Genomic DNA, 19,047 nt, shown 5'->3' with positions numbered 1-19,047 from the left:
ATTCTCTCCACAGAATAAGTTTTATAACCCAACCCTAGACCGTGGTTGCCCAATTAGAATTCCTTGCAATAAAACTGGACCAATGCCCAAATAACAAGTATCCTATTTCAGGCTCAATGTATAGACAAATTCCCTATTACAAAAACACACCATTTCCATTGATCTTTAATTCCCTCTTAACCTTTAGTCCTCTGCGTTGTGTATTTATCTTCAAAGTATTTTTAAATCCCTGACCAAGGCCCTTCTCCCCCGAATGCGCAGTTTGGCCGGGCAGCCAGCTCTAGGAAGAGTCTTGGTGGGTCCCAAACTAATTCCATTTAAGAATGATGGAGGCCAGTGTGTTCTTTGGGACATTCAATGCTTCAGAAACCTTCCCTAGATCTGTGCCGACACAATCCTGTCTCAGAGCTCTACGGACAATTCCTTCGACCACATGGCTTGGTTATTGCTCTGACATGCACCGTCAACAGTGGGAACTTATATAGACAGGATTATGTGTGCCTTTCCAAATAATATCCAATCAATTGAATTTACCACAGGTGGTAAATCAAGTTGTCGAAACATCAACGATGATCAATGGAAACAGGATGCAATGGAGCTCAATTGAGTCTCATAGCAAAGGGTCTGTATACATACGTAAATAAGAAAATGTTTATTATAAAAACCTATTTTCGCTTTGTCATTATGGGATAGTGTGTGTAGATTGCTGAGGATTCGTTTTTTGTGTGGAAAAAGTCAAGGGGTCTGAATACTTTCCGAAGGCACTGTATGCATGCATGCATACCACCGTTCAAAAGTTTGGGGTCACTTAGAAATTTTAGTTTAAAGAAAAGCAAAATAAATTAGTCCATTAAAATAACATAAAACTGATCAGAAATACAGTATAGACATTGTTAATGTTGTAAATTACTATTGTAGCTGGAAACTACAGATGTTTATGGAATATCTACATAGGCGTACAGAGGCCCATTATCAGCAACCATCACTCCTGTGATCCAATGGCACGTTGTTAGCTAATCCAAGTTTATCATTTGAAAACCCTTTTGCAATTATGTTAGCACAGCTGAAAAACTTCTGATGAATGAAGGAATAAAACTGGCCTTCTTTAGACTAGTTGAGTTTCTGGAGCATCAGCATTTGTGGATTTGATTACAGGCTCAATATCACCAGAAACAAAGTACTTTCTTCCAAAACTCAGTCTATTCATGTTCTGAGAAATTAGGGCTATTCCATGTGAGAAATTGCCAAGAAACTGAAGATCTCGAACAACGCTGTGTATTACTCCCTTCACAGAACAGTGCAAACTAGCTCTAACCAGAATAGAAAGAGGAGCGGGAGGCCCCGGTGCTCAACTGAGCAAGAGGACAAGTACATTAGAGTGTCTAGTTTGAGAAACAGAAGCCTCACAAGTCCTCAACTGGCAGCTTCATTAAATAGTACCCGCAAAACACCAGTCTCAAAGTCAACAGTGAAGTGGCAACTACGGGATGCTGGCCTTCTAGGCAGAGTTCCTCTGTCCAGTGTCTGTGGTCTTTTGTCCATCTTAATCTTTTCTTTTTATTGGTCAGTATGAGATGTATTTTTCTTTGCAACTCTGCCTAGAAGGCCAGCATAATCAAATTCACAAATGCTGATGCTCAACTAGTCTAAAGAAGGCCAGTTTAATTGAGTCTTTAATCAGCTGTGCTAACAATTGCAAAAGTGTTTACTAATGGTCAATTAGCCTTTTAAAATTATAAACTTGGATTAGGTAACAACATGCCATTGGAACACAGGAGTGATGGTTGCTGATAAAGGGCCTCTGTAGATTTTCCATAAAAAAATAAATGTAAAAAGCAGTTCCCAGCAACAATCGTCATTTACAACGTATTTCTGATAAAATTTTACGTTATTTTAAATGGACAATTTTTGCTTTTCTTTCTAAAACAAAGACATTTCTAAGTGACCCCGAACATTTGAACGGTTGTGCACACACACCAAAAAAGAAACATCCTCACTGTCAACTGCATTTATTTTCAGCAAACTTAACATGTGTAAATATTTGTATGAACATAAGTTTCAACAACAGACAAACTGAACAAGTTCCACAGACATGTGACTAACAGAAATTGAATAATGTGTCCCTGAACAAAGGGGGGGATCAAAATCAAAAGTAACAGTCAGTATCTGGTGTGGCCACCAGCTGCATTAAGTACTGCAGTGCATCTCCTCCTCATGGACTGCACTAGATTTGCTGTGAGAGGTTACCCCACTCTTCCACAAAGGTACCTGCAAGATCCCAAAAATTTCTGGGGGGGTATGGCCCTAACCCTTACCCTCCGATCTAACAGGTCCCAGACATGCTCAATGGGATTGAGATCCGGGCTCTTTGCGGGCCATGGCAGAACACTGACATTCCTGTCTTGCAGGAAATCACACATATGAGCAGTATGGCATTGTCATTAGAGGTCGACCGATTAAAATCGGAATGGCCGATTATTTAGGGCCGATTTCAAGTTTTCATAACAGTCGGTAAACAGCATTTTTGGACACCGATATGGCCGATTACATTGAACTCTGAGGAGACTGCGTGGCAGGCTGACTACCTGTTACGCGAGTGCAGCAAGGAGCAAGTTGCTAGTTAACATTACACTTAACATAATCACTAGTTAAACTAGTAATATCGTCGACCATGTGTAGTTATGTAGCTTGTCCTGTGTTGCATAATAATCGATTTGGTGCTTGTTAATTTATCATTGAATCACAGCCTACTTCGCTAAACGGGTGATGATTTATCAAGCGCATTCGCGAAAAACCATAAACAGCAATGCCTTTAAAAATCAATACACAAGTATATTTTTAAACCTGCATATTTAGTTAATATTGCCTGCTAATATGAATTACTTTCAACTAGGGAAATTGTGTCACTTCTCCTGCGTTCTGTGCAAGCAGAGTCAGGGTATATGCAGCAGTTTAGGCCGCCTGGCTCGTTGCGAACTGTGTGAAGACCATTTCTTCCTAACAAAGGCCGTAATTAATTTGCCAGAATTTTACATAATTATGACATAACATTGAATGCTGTGCAATGTAACAGCAATATTTTGCCTTATGGATGCCCCCCATTCGATAAAATACGGAACTGTTCCGTATTTCACAAAGGATGAACGTTTTGTTTTCAAAATGATAGTTTCTGGATTTGACCATATTAAATGACCTAAGGCTCGTATTTCTGTGTGTTTATTATATTATAATTGAGTCTAAGATTTGATATAGCAGTCTGACCGAGCGGTGGAAGGCAGCAGCAGGCTCATAAGCATTCATTCAAACAGCACTTTCCTGCATTTGCCAGGAGCTCGTCGCTTTGCTTGAAGCATTGCTCTGTTTATGACTTCAAGCCTATCAACTCCCGAGATTAGGCTGGCAATACTATAGTGCCTATAAGAACATCCAATAGTCAAAGGTATATGAAATACAAATGGTAGAGAGAGAAATAGTTCTATAATCCCTACAACTTCTTACCTGGAAATATTGAAGACTCATGTTAAAAGGAACTAGAGGTCGATTATGATTTTTCAACGCCGATACAGATTATTGGAGGACAAATAAAGCCGATACCGATTTAAATTTTTTAAATTAATTTTATTTTTATTTTTTATAAATCGGCCAATAATTTACATTTGTAATAATGACAATACTGAATGAACACTTATTTTAACTTAATATAATACAGCAATAAAATCAATTTAACCTCAAATAAACAATGAAACATGTTCAATTTGGTTTAAATAATGCAAAAACAAAGAAGAAAGTAAAAGTGCAATATGTGCCAGGTAAGAACGCTAACGTTTAAGTTCCTTACTCAGAACATATGAAAGCCGGTGGTTCCTTTTAACATGAGTCTTCAATATTCCCAGGTAAGAAGTTTTAGGTTGTAGTTATTATAGGACTATTTCTCTCTATACCATTTGTATTTCAAATTGGATGTTCTTATAGGCACTTTAGTATTGCCAGTGTAACAGTATAGCTTCCGTCCCTCTCCTCGCCCCTACCTGGGCTCGAACCAGGAACACCCACTCCAAGTCTCAGAGCGAGTGACGTTTGAAACGCTATTAGTGCGCACCCCGCTAACTAGCTAGCCATTTCACATCACATCGTTACACCAGCCTTATCTTGGGAGTTGATAGGCTTGAAGTCATAAACAGCAGAGCTGCTGGCAAAACGCACTAAAGTGCTGTTTGAATGAATGCTTATGAGCCTGCTGGCGCCTACCACCGCTCAGTCAGACTGCTCTATCAAATCATAGACTTAATTAGAAACACAGAAATGCGAGCCTTTGGTCATTAATATGGTCAAATCCAGAACCTATCATCTCGAAAACAAGATGTTTATTCTTTCAGTGAAATACGGAACCGTTCCTTTGTTACAAAAGTGTTACATTGCACAACCTTCAATGTTATGCCAGTCACGTAAATTTCTGGCAAATTAGTTCCCAATGAGCCAGGTGGCCCAAACGGTTGCATATACCCTGACTCTGCGTGCAATGAACGCAAGAGAAGTGACAATTACACATTGGATTTCTTTTAGCTAAATATGCAGGTTTAAAAATATGTGCTTCTGTGTATTGATTTTAAGAAAGGCATGGGTGTTTATGGTTAGGTACACGTTGGAGCAACGACAGCCCTTTTTCGCAAATGCGCACTGCATCGGTTATATGCAATGCAGGACACGCTAGATAAACTAGTAATATCATCAACCATGTGTAGTTATAACTAGCGATTATAATTGATTAAGTTTAATGCTAGCTAGCAACTTACCTTGGTTTCTTACTGCATTTGTGTAACAGGCGGGCTCCACGTAAGGCAGGTGGTTAGAGTGTTGGACTAGTTAACCGCAAGATTGAATCCCTGAGCTGACAAGGTAAAAATCTGTCGTTCTGCCCCTGAACAAGGCAGTTAACCCACCGTTCCTAGGCCGTCATTGAAAATGTGTTCTTAACTGACTTGCCTAAAAAAAGAAAAATTGCAAAAATCGGCATCCAAAATTACCGATTGTTATGAAAACTTGAAATCGGCCCCAATTAAAGCGGCCATTCCGATTAATCGGTCGACCTCTAAAAGGAACCACCAGCTTTCATATGTTCTGAGCAAAAGGAACTTAAAAAGGTTCGTCCCCCCCCCCCCCCCCCACGGCCCATATTGCACTTTTACTTCCTTCTCCAACACTTTGTTTTTGCATTATGTAAACCAAATTGAACATGTTTCATTATTTATTTGAGACTAAATTGATTTTATTGATGCATTACATTATGTTAAAATAAACGTGTTCATTCAGTATTATCGTAATTGTTATTATTACACATATATATATACACATAAATAACATTTAAAAAATTAAAGTAAAAATCGGCCAATCGATTAATCGGTATCGGAGTTGAAATATCATAATCGGTCAACCACAAATTGCCATACTGGTGGGTCATGTCAGGATGAGCCTGCAGTAAGGGTAGCACATGAGGGAAGAGGACGTCTTCCCCATAACGCACAGCGTTGAGATTGCCTGCAATGACAACAAGCTCAGTCCAATGCTGCTGTGACACACCGCCCCAGACCATGACAGACCCTTCACCCCGCTCCAGAGTACAGGCCTCAGTGTAACACTCATTTCTTCGACGATAAACATGAATCCGACCATCACCCCTGGTGAGACAAACCTGTGACTCATCAGTGAAGAGGACTTTTTGCCAGTCATGTCTGGTCCAGCGACAGTGGGTTTGTGCCCATAGGCGACATTGTTACCGGTGATGTCTGGTGAGCACCTGTCTTACAACAGGCCTACAAGCCCTCAGTCCAGCATCTCTCAGCCAATTGTGGACAGTCTGAGCACTGATTGAGGGATTGTGCATTCCTGGTGTAACTCGGGCAGTTGTTGTTGCCACCCCGTAACTGTCACGCAGGTGTGATGTTCAGATTGTACCGATCCTGTGCAGGTGGTCTGCCACTGCGAGGACAGACAGCGCTACAGGGAGACAGGACATAAGCAGTACAGACAGTGCAATTTTATTAACTGCTGTCCTCATGCCTCACTGCAGCATGCCTAAAGCAAGTTCACACAGATGAGCAGGGACCCTGGGTATCTTTCTTTTGGTGTTTTTCAGTCAGTAGAAAGGCTTCTTTAGTGTCCTAAGTTTCCATAACTGTGACTTTAATTGCCTATCGTATGTAAGCTGTTAGTGTCTTAATGACCGTTCCACAGATGCTTGTTAAATGAACCATAAACAATTAAAGAACATGCATGGGAAACAGTGTTTAAACCCTTGACAATGATGATCTGTGAAGTTATTTTGATATTAATGAACTATCTTTGAAAGACAGGGTCCTGAAAAAGGTATGTTTCTTTTTTTGCTGAGTAATATGAGAGAGAGCGAGCGAGCGAGCAAGAGAGATGAAGTCAGAAGTTTAAATGTATTTGGCTAAAGTGTAGGTAAACTCAGTTCCACAATTCCTGACATTTAATCATAGTACAAATCCCTGTCTTAGGTCACTTAGGATGACCACTTTATTTTAAGAATGTGAAATGTCAGAATAATAGTAGAGAATGATTTATTTCAGCTTTTATTTATTTCCTCACATTCCCAGTGGGTCAGAAATTTACATACACTCAATTAGTATTTGGTAGCATTGCCTTTACATTGTTTAACTTGGGTCAAACATTTCCGGTAGCCTTCCACAAGCTTCCCACAATAAATTGGGTGAATTTTGGCCCATTCCTCCTGACAGAGCTGGTGTAACGGAGTCAGGATTGTAGGCCTCCTTACTCGCACACGCTTTTTCAGTTCTGCCCACAAATTTTCCAAAGGATTGAGGTCAGGGCTTTGTGGTGGCACTCCAATACCTTGACTTTGTTATCCTTAAGCCATTTTGCCACAACTTTGGAAGTATGCTTGGGGTCATTGTTCATTTGGAAGACACATTTGCAACCAAGCTTTAAATTCCTGACCGATGTCTTGAGATGTTGCGTCAATAGATCCACATAATTTTCCTGCCTCATGCTGCCATCTATTTTGTGAAGTGCACTAGACCCCCCTGCAGCAAAGCACCCCCACAACATGATGCTGCCACCCCCGTGCTTCAAGGTTGGATTGGTGTTCTTCGGCTTGCAAGCCTCCCCCTTTTCCTCCAAACATAACGATGGGCATTATGAATAAACAGTTCTATTTCATCAGACCAGATTACATTTCTCCAAAAAGTACAATCTTTGTCCCCATGTGCAATTGCAAACCGTAGTCTGGCTTTTTATGGAGGTTTTGGAGCAGTGGATTCCTCCTTGTGGAGCAGCCTTTCAGGTTGTGACGATATTGGACTCTTTTTAAATGTGGATATTGATACTTTTGTACCCGTTTCCTCCAGCATATTCACAAGGTCCTTTGCGGTTGTTCTGGGATTGATTTGCACTTTTCGCACCAAAGTACGTGCATCTCTAGGAGACCGAAAGAGTCTCCTTCTTGAGCGGTATGACGCTGCGTGGTCCCATGTTGTTTATACTTGTGTACCATTGTATTTACAGATGAACGTGGTATGTATTGTTATGTATTATTTCTTACATTGTTAGCCCAGAAAAATCTCAAGTGTTATTACATACAGCCGGGAAGATCTATTGGATATAAAAGCGATGTCAACTTACCAATATTATAACCAGGAATACGTCTTTCCCGAAGTGGATCCTTTGTTTGGACCTCCACCCTGGACATGGGATCTTAACCCAGAGGCTGACCCAAAACATGGTCGCCACAGGAGAGGCAGATGGAGCGACCTACTGGCCAGACTCGTGCACACCATACACCGCTTCTGAGCATATTACTCAACAATGTCCAATCTCTAGATAACAAGGTGGACGAAATTAGGGCACGAGTTGCCTTCCAGAGAGACAGATAGTAACATTCTGTTTCATGGAAACATGGCTCACTTGGAATGTTGTTAGAGTCGGTACACCCACCCGGTTTCTTCATGCATTGCGCCGACAGAATCAAACATCTTTCTGGTAAGAAGGGCGGGGGTGTATGCCTGGTTGTATATGCCTGATTAACGACCCATGGTGTAATCACAACAACATATAGGAACTCAAGTTCTTTTCTTCACTTGACCTAGAATTCCTTACAATCAAATGCAGACCGAATTATCTTCCAAGAGAATTCTCTTCTTTTGCTTACCGCCCCAATAGGTCCACTGGCGATGCAATCGCCATCAAACTGCACACTGCTCTATCCTATCTGGACAAGAGGAATACCTCTGTAAAAATGCTGTTCATTGACTCCAGCTCAGCATTTAACGCCATAGTACCCTCCAAACTCATCATTAAGCTTGAGACCCTGGGTCTCGACCCCGCCCTGTGCAACTGTATCCTGGACTTCCTGATGGGCCGCCCCCAGGCGGTGAAGGTAAGAAACATTTCCACTCCGCTGATCCTTAACACTGGGGCCCCACAAGGGTGCGTTCTGAGCCCTCTCCTGTACTCCCTGTTCATCCATGACAGCGTGGCCATGCACACCAACTCAATCATCAATTTTGCAGACAACACTACATTGGTAGGCTTGATTACCAACAACGACGAGACTGCCTACAGGGGGGCCCTTGGAGTGTGGTGTCAGGAAAATAACCTCACTCAACGTCAACAAAACAAAGGAGATGATTGTGGACTTCAGGAAACAGCAGAGGGAGCACCACATCAGTAGTGGAGAAGGCGAAAAGTTAAGTTCCTCAGTGTACATGTTACAGACAAACTGAAATGATCCACCCACACAGACAGCGTAGTGAAGAAGGTGCAAAAGTGCCTCTTCAACCTCAGGAGGCTGAAGAAATTTGGCTTGTCACCTAAAAACACAAACTTTTACAGATGCACAATCGAGAGGATCCTGTCGGGCTGTATCACCGCCTGGTACGGCAACTGCACCGCCCTCAAACGCAAGGCTCTCCAGAGGATAGCACTGCGTATCATCGGGGGCAATATACCTGCCCTGCAGGACACATACAGCACATGATGTCACAGGAAGGCTAAAAAAGATGTTTACATATTATATTACTCATCTCTATACCATCCAACACTGGATTCATTAAATTCATTAAAAATCCTACAATGTGATTTTCTGGATTTTTATTTCTTCTCATTTTGTCTGTCATATTTGAAGTGTACCTATGATGAAATGTACAGGCCTCTCATCTTTTTAAGTGGGAGAACTTGCACAATTGGTGGCTGACTAAATACTTTTTTGCCCCACTATAGATATACATACTTTAAGAAAATACCTTTATTATTCCCCACAAACCCTACTACCCTTCCCCCAATTGGAGTAAAACTAATAAACACTTAAGCATCTACATAACACATTTTACAGACAAGCCATTTTAAAAGTTATATTTTGTTTGTTTTTAGTCCTTCCTCTATTTCTGATGTCCACCCAGTTTGATTTCTATTTGTAACTGTGCCATTTCAAATTTTCTGAACCTATATACACATTTTACATTGGTTATCTTGTTATTAATCCCACCCTTCAGCTCCATTCAACCTCATCTATCTCTCAACAACATCCATTTTGGATTTCTATTTGCCATATATATATTTTTCAACTGTGCTGTGATGCTTCAAAAGTACTAAACCTTTCTATTCTCATAGCTACTACAGATTATTTTTAATTTTGAAAGATTTTTGCTAAAATAATTATATTATATTTTGATTGACTATGGCTTTTCAAATCACCCAGTACTGCCATCTGCAGCATTAGTACTAGGCACATGTTGCAATTATTCAGCCATTCCTGGACCTGTGACCAAAAACGAGCTACATATGGACAATACCAAAATAAATTATCTGCCTCAGAGCATAATCTGCAGAACTGGGAAGATTGTATCCCCATATATATATATATATATATCATTCTATTGGTTGCAAGAATTTTGTATAGGAATCTAAATCGAAAAATTCTAAGTTTTGAATATGGCGTTGTTTTGCATATCAATTCATAAACCATGTGCCATGGAATGGGTACATCGAAAATCTCTTCCCAAATATCTTGCAATTTATATGGCACAGCTGTCAGTTTTTTGGTCCTTAAATAAAAACATATACCAATTTCATTTATCACACTTTTCTTTAACCATTTAAGTTCCTTACAGGGCCGACATACGTTTTTTCCCTTTCTACTTGCCTCTTCCATTTTTGTGGTAATGCTGCAATTAATTGGTTGTAATTTGGGGTAGAGCAGAGATTTCCATATGTCTGTGTTAGCTGAATGTGTGACATAACACCACCAGTCCTATTTATGATATAATTCACTAAGATATCATTTTTTAAACATTTTTGAAAAAAAATGTTTTATTTTTTTTTATCAATTAGTAAATTTGAGTTTAACCACAATATTTGTTATATTATTTGTTCTATCTTTTCAGGTGGATCAAACTGAAATTTCAACCAACTTTCTAAGGCTTTTTAAAAAAACAATAACGATATTTGAGATTATTTCCTTTTCAAAACAACCGAAAGAGAGCAGATGTAATCTGAATAAAGGGAAAGGGCCATTCTTGAACATAGGATGAGACATTCCTACCAATTTACTAGAGAACCAGTTTGGATTTACAGTGGGGCAAAAAAGTATTTAGTCAGCCACCAATTGTGCAAGTCCTCCCACTTAAAAAGACAAGAGAGGCCTGTAATTTTCATCATAGGTACACTTCCAACTACGACAGACAAAATGAGAAGGAAAAAAAATCCAGAAAAATCACATTGTAGGATTTTTAATGAATGTATTTGCAAATTATGGTGGAAAATAAGTATTTGGTCACCTACAAACAAGCAAGATTTCGGGCTCTCACAGACCTGTAACTTCTTCTTTAAGAGGCTCCTCTGTCCTCCACTCACTACCTGTATTAATGGCACCTGTTTGAACTTGTCATCAGTATAAAAGACACCTGTCCACAACCTCAAACAGTCACACTCCAAACTCCACTATGGCCAAGACCAAAGAGCTGTCAAAGGACACCAGAAACAAAATTGTAGACCTGCACCAGGCTGGGAAGACTGAATCTGCAATAGGTAAGCAGCTTGGTTTGAAGAAATCAACTGTGGGAGCAATTATTAGGAAATGGAAGACATACAAGACCACTGATAATCTCCCACGCAAGATCTCACCCCGTGGGGTCAAAATGATCACAAGAACGGTGAGCAAAAATCCCAGAACCACACAGGGGGACCTATTGAATGACCTGCAGAGAGCTGGGACCAAAGTAACAAAGCCTACCATCAGTAACACACTGCGCCGCCAGGGACTCAAATCCTGCAGTGCCAGACGTGTCCCCCTGCTTAAGCCAGTACATGTCCAGGCCCGTCTGAAGTTTGCTAGAGAGCATTTGGATGATCCAGAAGGAGATTGGGAGAATGTCATATGGTCAGATGAAACCAAAATAGAACACTTTGGTAAAACTCAACTCGTCGTGTTTGGAGGACAAAGAATGCTGAGTTGCATCCAAAGAACACCATACCTACTGTGAAGCATGGGGGTGGAAACATCATGCTTTGGGGCTGTTTTTCTGCAAAGGGACCAGGACGACTGATCCGTGTAAAGGAAAGAATGAATGGGGCCATGTATCGTGAGATTTTGAGTGAAAACCTCCTTCCATCAGCAAGGGCATTGAAGATGAAATGTGGCTGGGTCTTTCAGCATGACAATGATCCCAAACACACCGCCCGGCAACGGAGTGGCTTCGTAAGAAGCATTTCAAGGTCCTGGAGTGGCCTAGCCAGTCTCCAGATCTCAACCCCATAGAAAATCTGTGGAGGGAGTTGAAAGTCTGTGTTGCCCAGCAACAGCCCCCAAAACATCACTGCTCTAGAGGAAATCTGCATGGAGGAATGGGCCAAAATACCAGCAACCGTGTGAAAACCTTGTCAAACGTTTTCTGTAAGTCTTCACCTCTGTCATTGCCAACAAAAGGGTATATAACAAAGTATTGAGATAAACTTTTGTTATTGACCAAATACTTATTTTCCACCATAATTTGCAAATAAATTCATTAAAAATCCTACAATTCTGGATTTTTTTTTTAAAACTGGGATAAGACTAAAGAGTTAATCAGGGTGATTTTTCCACAAACACAGGTAAATTTGAGATTTTTGGTTCCAACCACCGTGTCCTTGTGAGATGCAGGGTATGTGAAAGGATGATCTCCGCATGTGTGGTTCCCACAGTGAAACATGGAGGTGTGACGGTGCTTTGCTGGTTACACTGTCTGACCACAGCATTCTGCAGCTTTATGCCATCCCATCTGGTTTGCACTCAGTGGGACAATCATTTGTTTTTCAACAGGACAATGACCCAACACACCTCCAGGCTGTGTAAGGGCTACCAAGAAGGAGGCTGATGGAGTGTTGCATCAGATGACCAGGCCTCCAAAAATCACCTGACCTCAAACGAATTGAGAAGGTTTGGGATGAGTTGGACTGCATAGTGAAAGAAAAGCAGCCAACAAGTGCTCAGCATCTGGGAACTCCTTCAAGACTGTTGGAAAAGCAAGGCCTCCCGGGTGGCGCAGTGGTTAAGGGCCACCAGAGACTCTGGGTTCGCGCCCAGGCTCTGTCGCAACCGGCCGCGACCGGGAGGTCCGTGGGGCGACACACAATTGGCCTAGCGTCGTCCGGGTTAGGGAGGGCTTGGCCGGTAGGGATATCCTTGTCTCATCGCGCACCAGCGACTACTATGGCGGGCCAGGCGCAGTGCACGCTAACCAAGGTTGCCAGGTGCACGGTGTTTCCTCGGACACATTGGTGCGGCTGGCTTCCGGGTTGGATGCGCGCTGTGTGGGGTGGTTGGGTTGTGTATCGGAGGACGCTTGACGTTCGACCTTCATCTCTCCCGAGCCCGTACGGGAGTTGTTAAACTTTTTTTTAAGACTGTTGGAAAAGCATTCCAGGTGAAGCTGGTTGAGAGAATGCTAAGAGTGTGCAAAGCTGTCAAGGCAAAGTGTGGCTACTTTGAAGAATCTAAAATATATTTTGATTTGTTCAATATTTATGGTTACTACATGATTCCATATCTTATTTCATAGTTTTGACATCGTCACTATTATTCTACAATGTAGAAAATAGTAAAAATAAAGAAAAACCCTTGAATGAGCAGGTTCTGAAACCTTTGACCGGTAGTTTGAGAGAGAGATATACTTGTCAGAGTACTCAGAAAGAGGAAAATTCATGTTTTTAAATGAGACAAATAATATTTGTTTTTAAATTGTGTGGCAATGGCAGAAATAGCCTTCAACTTAAGCTCATATATGCATAGAAAATGCAAAAGCGGTTATGCTATTTAGCAGCAGCCCAGTGAAGGATGAGGAAAATCTGATGTGAAGACGAGAGCTCATGGCTCGGTCACGTCTCTGAGTGTAGCCTACCTGAGGCGTGTGTCCTCCTGACCAGCCCGGGCGGCGTCAGCCTTGGTCCTGACCCACAGGGACACAGGTTCCGTCATGTGCTGAGTGAGCCGCTCCCCCGGCCCCAGGGTCTGCAGCCACAGGATGACCCAGTCCAGCGCCCGCTCCAGATGACTACCACGCCTCGAGCTCTGCACCGCCAGCATGAAGGCCCGGCTCAACTAAAGAGGAAATAGAGGACTATTCAGATTACATAATAGAAACAAATTACATTTGTAATAAATAGTGCTTTTTATAGCACTTTTTGCAATTCTCCAAGCACTTTATATGAAAGCCAACCACCCACCAAAAACTATACTGAACCAAAATAAAACGCAACAGTTTCAACTAATTTACTGAGTTAGTTCACATAAGGAAAATCTATCAATTGAAATAAAATATATTAGGCCTTAATCTATGGATTTCACATGACTGGGCAGGGGTAGGCCCACCCACTTGGGAGCCAGACCCAGCCAATCAGAATGAGTTTTTCCCCACAAAAGGGCTTTATTCCAGATAGAAAAACTCCTGTTTCATCAGCTGTCCGGGTGGCTGGTCTCAGACGATCCCACAGGTTTAGAAGCCAGAAGTGGAGGTCCTGGGCTGGTGTGGTTACACGTGGTCTGTGAGGCTGGTTGGACGTACTGCAAAATCCTCTAAAACGATGTAGGTGGCTTATGGTAGAGAAATTTACATTACATTCTCTGGCAACTGCTCTGGTGAACATTCCTGCAGTCAGCATGCCAATCACACACGCCACCAAATTTGAGACATCTGTGGCATTGTGTTGTGTGACAACTGCACATTTCAGAGTGGGCTTTTATTGTCCCCAGCACAAGGTGTACCTGCATAATGATAATGCGGTTTAATCAGCTTATTGATATGCCACACCTGTCAGGTGGATGGATTATCTTGGCAAAGGAAAAATGCTCACTAACAGGGATGTAAACAAATTTGTGTACAACATTTGAGAGAAATAAGCTTTTTGTTTGCATGGAACATTTCTGGGATCTTTTATTTCAGCTCACGAAACATGGGACCCACACTTTACACACAGTGAACCAATTAGATAGCGGGTGGGTATCTTACCCTGTCCACAGACAGAGAGGGGGGGCAGTTCTTGCATAGCTCTTGGCACAGGATCTCCACCAGGGTGAAGGCTTGGTCGTATAGCCGACGGTTATAAAGACCACACACCAGGTTACTGACCGCGGTCACTGCGGAGATGAAGTGACACAGAGTCAGATAGGGAAGCAAGAGGGAGAATATTATAATAATAATCGATAACGTAGATTTAATGTACAAGGCACAAATTCACAAGAGCGTACAATGATATGGTGAGCATTTAACGGTTATCACAACATCTGCAGTGCACTCTGGTAAGAAGCCTGTAAAAATGAGAAATCAGAGCTATCAGTTAATATACCTGCTTTGATGAGGATGTTGTCACTTGGCAGCTTGCGTAGCTCAGTCATCATCCGGCCAGCTGTTGCCTGGCAGTACAGCAGTACTCTGTCCAGGGTCTCAGTATTTTCCAGCTACAATACATTTAATATATTGTGTCAACAGTCAAATAATGCACATGTCAAATCTAAATATCTTTACTAGCTACACTGACAGACCAGGGCTATACCTGAGATAAATGTGTACACCCGATGACTAGCAGCTACTGAAACAGTACTTCTCTGTAACTTAAGGATACAACTAGTTTGGGGTGAAACCCTCCTTACCTGTGAGGCCAGCATGCTCTCATAAGAAAACACAAAGCCTTGGTACATGCTGAAGCATAGGGACTGCTGAAGTCGGCTCTCCTCAGACTGTGATCCCAAGTCCTGTCCGGGGTGACACACACACACAATGTAACATTTGTCAAACATCATTGACAGCAGACATGTTCCCTAATGTTTTTTCTGGTCAATGATAAGTGAATGACACTAACCTTCTGTAATCTCTTCTGCATGAGTTCCTGATGCTCTTCCAGAAATGAGAACCAGGCCAGGAGCACAGCGCCACTTAGCCCCTTGCTCTGCCCTGCCTCCACTGCCCATACCACCAGACTGCACCCCTCCAGGATCACATGGGCCTCCCGGTCCCTAAGGGTGTTAGGGAGAGATCGGAGGGTCCGGGCACACTCTGTAAAAGCCTGTCCACTCTCCTCTCCGGAGCTCATGGAACGGTGGATGTCTACTGCCAGCCTGCCAAGCACCAGAGCTGGGCTGAGGCCGTCTGTTGAGTTCCTGACCTTTCCCAGGGCTCCACCCACCAGCCCTGCAGCTAGGCTCCAGAAACCTGCCTTAGACAGAAGCTTTGATGTGATCAGCACCACCTCACAGAGTGTAGAGAGGCAGGGCCGCCCCGAAGGCTGCCCATCCCTGCCCCGTCCCCCAGCCCAGGGGGACAGGAGATGACGATGGGTCTCCTCCAAGATCAAGGAGGCATCCTCCCTAGTCAGGGTCCCACAGCCCTTCTCAAACTCAGTCAGGGCATCTTCCACGTATATGGGGGTTTTGGAGCAGGAGGGGGGTGAAGTCTCCCTGTCCAGCAGCAGCAGGAAGCTCAGGGCTTGCAACTGGCAGCAGAATTTGTCCCTGGGGTTAAGGCAGGCGCCGTCTTGTGCTGCAGAAAGTCCATTCCACAAAACAGCAAAGCAGCTGCGTACAAGCACACAGTAATCTTCTGTCTATGGGGCACACAAGAGGAAGGAAGACGCATTCAAAAAGAGATTGAGAAGACACAATCAAAGAATGTAAAGACAGCTGACTACAGTTACTATAATAGGAAGTACTGTACTAATACTCTATCATCCATCCTTTACCTGTGGAGCTGGAGCCAACCTCTTGTAGAGTAGGCTTCCCAAGCAGCTGCATGGATGGTACACTCCCAAGGAGGCCAGTTTCTTGAGTACGTGAAAGGTGATTTTCTCCATATACAAAGGGGTGCTTTGCACACCGAGCTCCCCTGAGATGTCATACCCTCTGAGTGCAAGCTCCACCAGCTTTATGAGTCCAGCAATATGGTCACTGTCCGGGGGCCCAACTCCAAGTTGGTGATTACAGGCCCTGACAACTCGGTCATACAATGTTCGACCTTGTGGCCCAGGTCCATTTCTCATGTAAGTCTGTAGGAAATATAGGACAGAGTATGCAAATGAAACTTTTGGCCACAGCCGAGGCATTTATTATCCATGGTCAGAACATTGCTAGGTGGATATTTTACACCTACCAAACTAACTAAATTTAACTGTTTAATGTTAAATGTTGTTTAATGTTAAATGTTTAATTTAACTCGTTTGCTAAGTCAAATGACACCGCTGGTTCTGCTCACACTGCCCTACCCTGTGCTCTGACCTCTTTCTCCCCTCTCTCTCCAGATGAAATCTCGCGTCTTGTGACGGCCGGTCGCCCAACAACCTGTCCGCTTGACCCTATTCCCTCCTCTCTTCTCCAGACCATTTCCGGAGACCTTCTCCCTTACCTCACCTCGCTCATCAACTCATCCCTGACCGCTGGCTACGTCCCTTCTGTCTTCAAGAGAGCGAGAGTTGCACCCCTTCTGAAAAAACCTACACTCGATCCCTCCGATGTCAACAACTACAGACCAGTATCCCTTCTTTCTTTTCTCTCCAAAACTCTTGAACGTGCCGTCCTTGGCCAGCTCTCCCGCTATCTCTCTCAGAATGACCTTCTTGATCCAAATCAGTCAGGTTTCAAGACTAGTCATTCAACTGAGACTGCTCTTCTCTGTATCACGGAGGCCCTCCGCACTGCTAAAGCTAACTCTCTCTCCTCTGCTCTCATCCTTCTAGACCTATCGGCTGCCTTCGATACTGTGAACCATCAGATCCTCCTCTCCACCCTCTCCGAGTTGGGCATCTCCGGCGCGGCCCACGCTTGGATTGCGTCCTACCTGACAGGTCGCTCCTACCAGGTGGCGTGGCGAGAATCTGTCTCCTCACCACGCGCTCTCACCACTGGCGTCCCCAGGGCTCTGTTCTAGGCCCTCTCCTATTCTCGCTATACACCAAGTCACTTGGCTCTGTCATAACCTCACATGGTCTCTCCTATCATTGCTATGCAGACGACACACAATTAATCTTCTCCTTTCCCCCTTCTGATGACCAGGTGGCGAATTGCATCTCTGCATGTCTGGCAGACATATCAGTGTGGATGACGGATCACCACCTCAAGCTGAACCTCGGCAAGACGGAGCTGCTCTTCCTCCCGGGGAAGGACTGCCCGTTCCATGATCTCGCCATCACGGTTGACAACTCCATTGTGTCCTCCTCCCAGAGCGCTAAGAACCTTGGCGTGATCCTGGACAACACCCTGTCGTTCTCAACTAACATCAAGGCGGTGGCCCGTTCTTGTAGGTTCATGCTCTACAACATCCGCAGAGTACGACCCTGCCTCACACAGGAAGCAGCGCAGGTCCTAATCCAGGCACTTGTCATCTCCCGTCTGGATTACTGCAACTCGCTGTTGGCTGGGCTCCCTGCCTGTGCCATTAAACCCTACAACTCATCCAGAACGCCGCAGCCCGTCTGGTGTTCAACCTTCCCAAGTTCTCTCACGTCACCCCGCTCCTCCGCTCTCTCCACTGGCTTCCAGTTGAAGCTCGCATCCGCTACAAGACCATGGTGCTTGCCTACGGAGCTGTGAGGGGAACGGCACCTCAGTACCTCCAGGCTCTGATCAGGCCCTACACCCAAACAAGGGCACTGCGTTCATCCACCTCTGGCCTGCTCGCCTCCCTACCACTGAGGAAGTACAGTTCCCGCGCAGCCCAGTCAAAACTGTTCGCTGCTCTGGCCCCCCAATGGTGGAACAAACTCCCTCACGACGCCAGGACAGCGGAGTCAATCACCACCTTCCGGAGACACCTGAAACCCCACCTCTTTCAGGAATACCTAGGATAGGATAAAGTAATCCTTCTCACCCCCTCCCCCCTTAAAAGATTTAGATGCACTATTGTAAAGTGGCTGTTCCACTGGATGTCTTAAGGTGAACGCACCAATTTGTAAGTCGCTCTGGATAAGAGCGTCTGCTAAATGACTTAAATGTAAATGTAAATGTAAACTGATGAGATGACGAATGATGACGGAGTCCACTGAGACCAAGCAGGCGCTAGCTAGTAGCCACACTGCAGGGCAAGGTCAGTTGCAAAGATTAACTAGCTACAGTGGTTAGTAAACTAGCTAAATTTAACAGTTAACGTTAGCTAGGTAGCCAATTGTCCTAACGTTAGCTAAAACACACTCACCTCTAATTCTTCATGTAGAACTCTTGTCTCTTTTGGACACGCTGTCCGTTTGATGTATTCGTCAACCTTTAAACACTTCATTTTCATATCTGCAAAACAAATGAATGCATATTTTCGCTATTGAATAACGTTGGCTATTTTTGCAGCTCAGTTAACGGTAACGTTAGCAAGCTAGCTAACGTTAGCTACTTACCACGTTAAACCGACAATTTATCCTCTTATCCTCGTCTTATACTACAGTTCTAACGAGTTTCTAAAATATTATATATAACATTTATCTTAAAAGGTAAAAAAGTCAAATGACAACCACAACACTCAGAGGCGAAAACTCGCGCACTGTATTTTAAAATAAGTATCTAGC

The 19,047-nt window shown here is 43.4% G+C and overlaps 1 protein-coding gene across 1 annotated transcript in view; it reads right to left on the bottom strand.

Annotated features, from left to right (window-relative positions):
* The window catches only part of espl1 (extra spindle pole bodies like 1, separase), a 31,374-nt gene extending 12,327 nt beyond the window's left edge, over positions 1-19,047 (bottom strand). Inside the window, 8 exon segments of the mRNA XM_029683325.2 lie at positions 13,410-13,609; positions 14,517-14,644; positions 14,854-14,965; positions 15,158-15,259; positions 15,367-16,107; positions 16,243-16,545; positions 18,687-18,775; positions 18,880-19,047. Coding sequence (XP_029539185.2) covers positions 13,410-13,609; positions 14,517-14,644; positions 14,854-14,965; positions 15,158-15,259; positions 15,367-16,107; positions 16,243-16,545; positions 18,687-18,773 — 1,673 coding nt within the window. The 5' untranslated portion in view covers positions 18,774-18,775; positions 18,880-19,047.

Source organism: Oncorhynchus nerka, linkage group LG15, assembly GCF_034236695.1.
Source record: "Oncorhynchus nerka isolate Pitt River linkage group LG15, Oner_Uvic_2.0, whole genome shotgun sequence".
NCBI classification, from domain to species: Eukaryota; Metazoa; Chordata; class Actinopteri; order Salmoniformes; family Salmonidae; genus Oncorhynchus; species Oncorhynchus nerka.
Note: the sequence above shows the minus strand (reverse complement) of the source record. Positions and strands in the feature narration are given on the sequence as shown.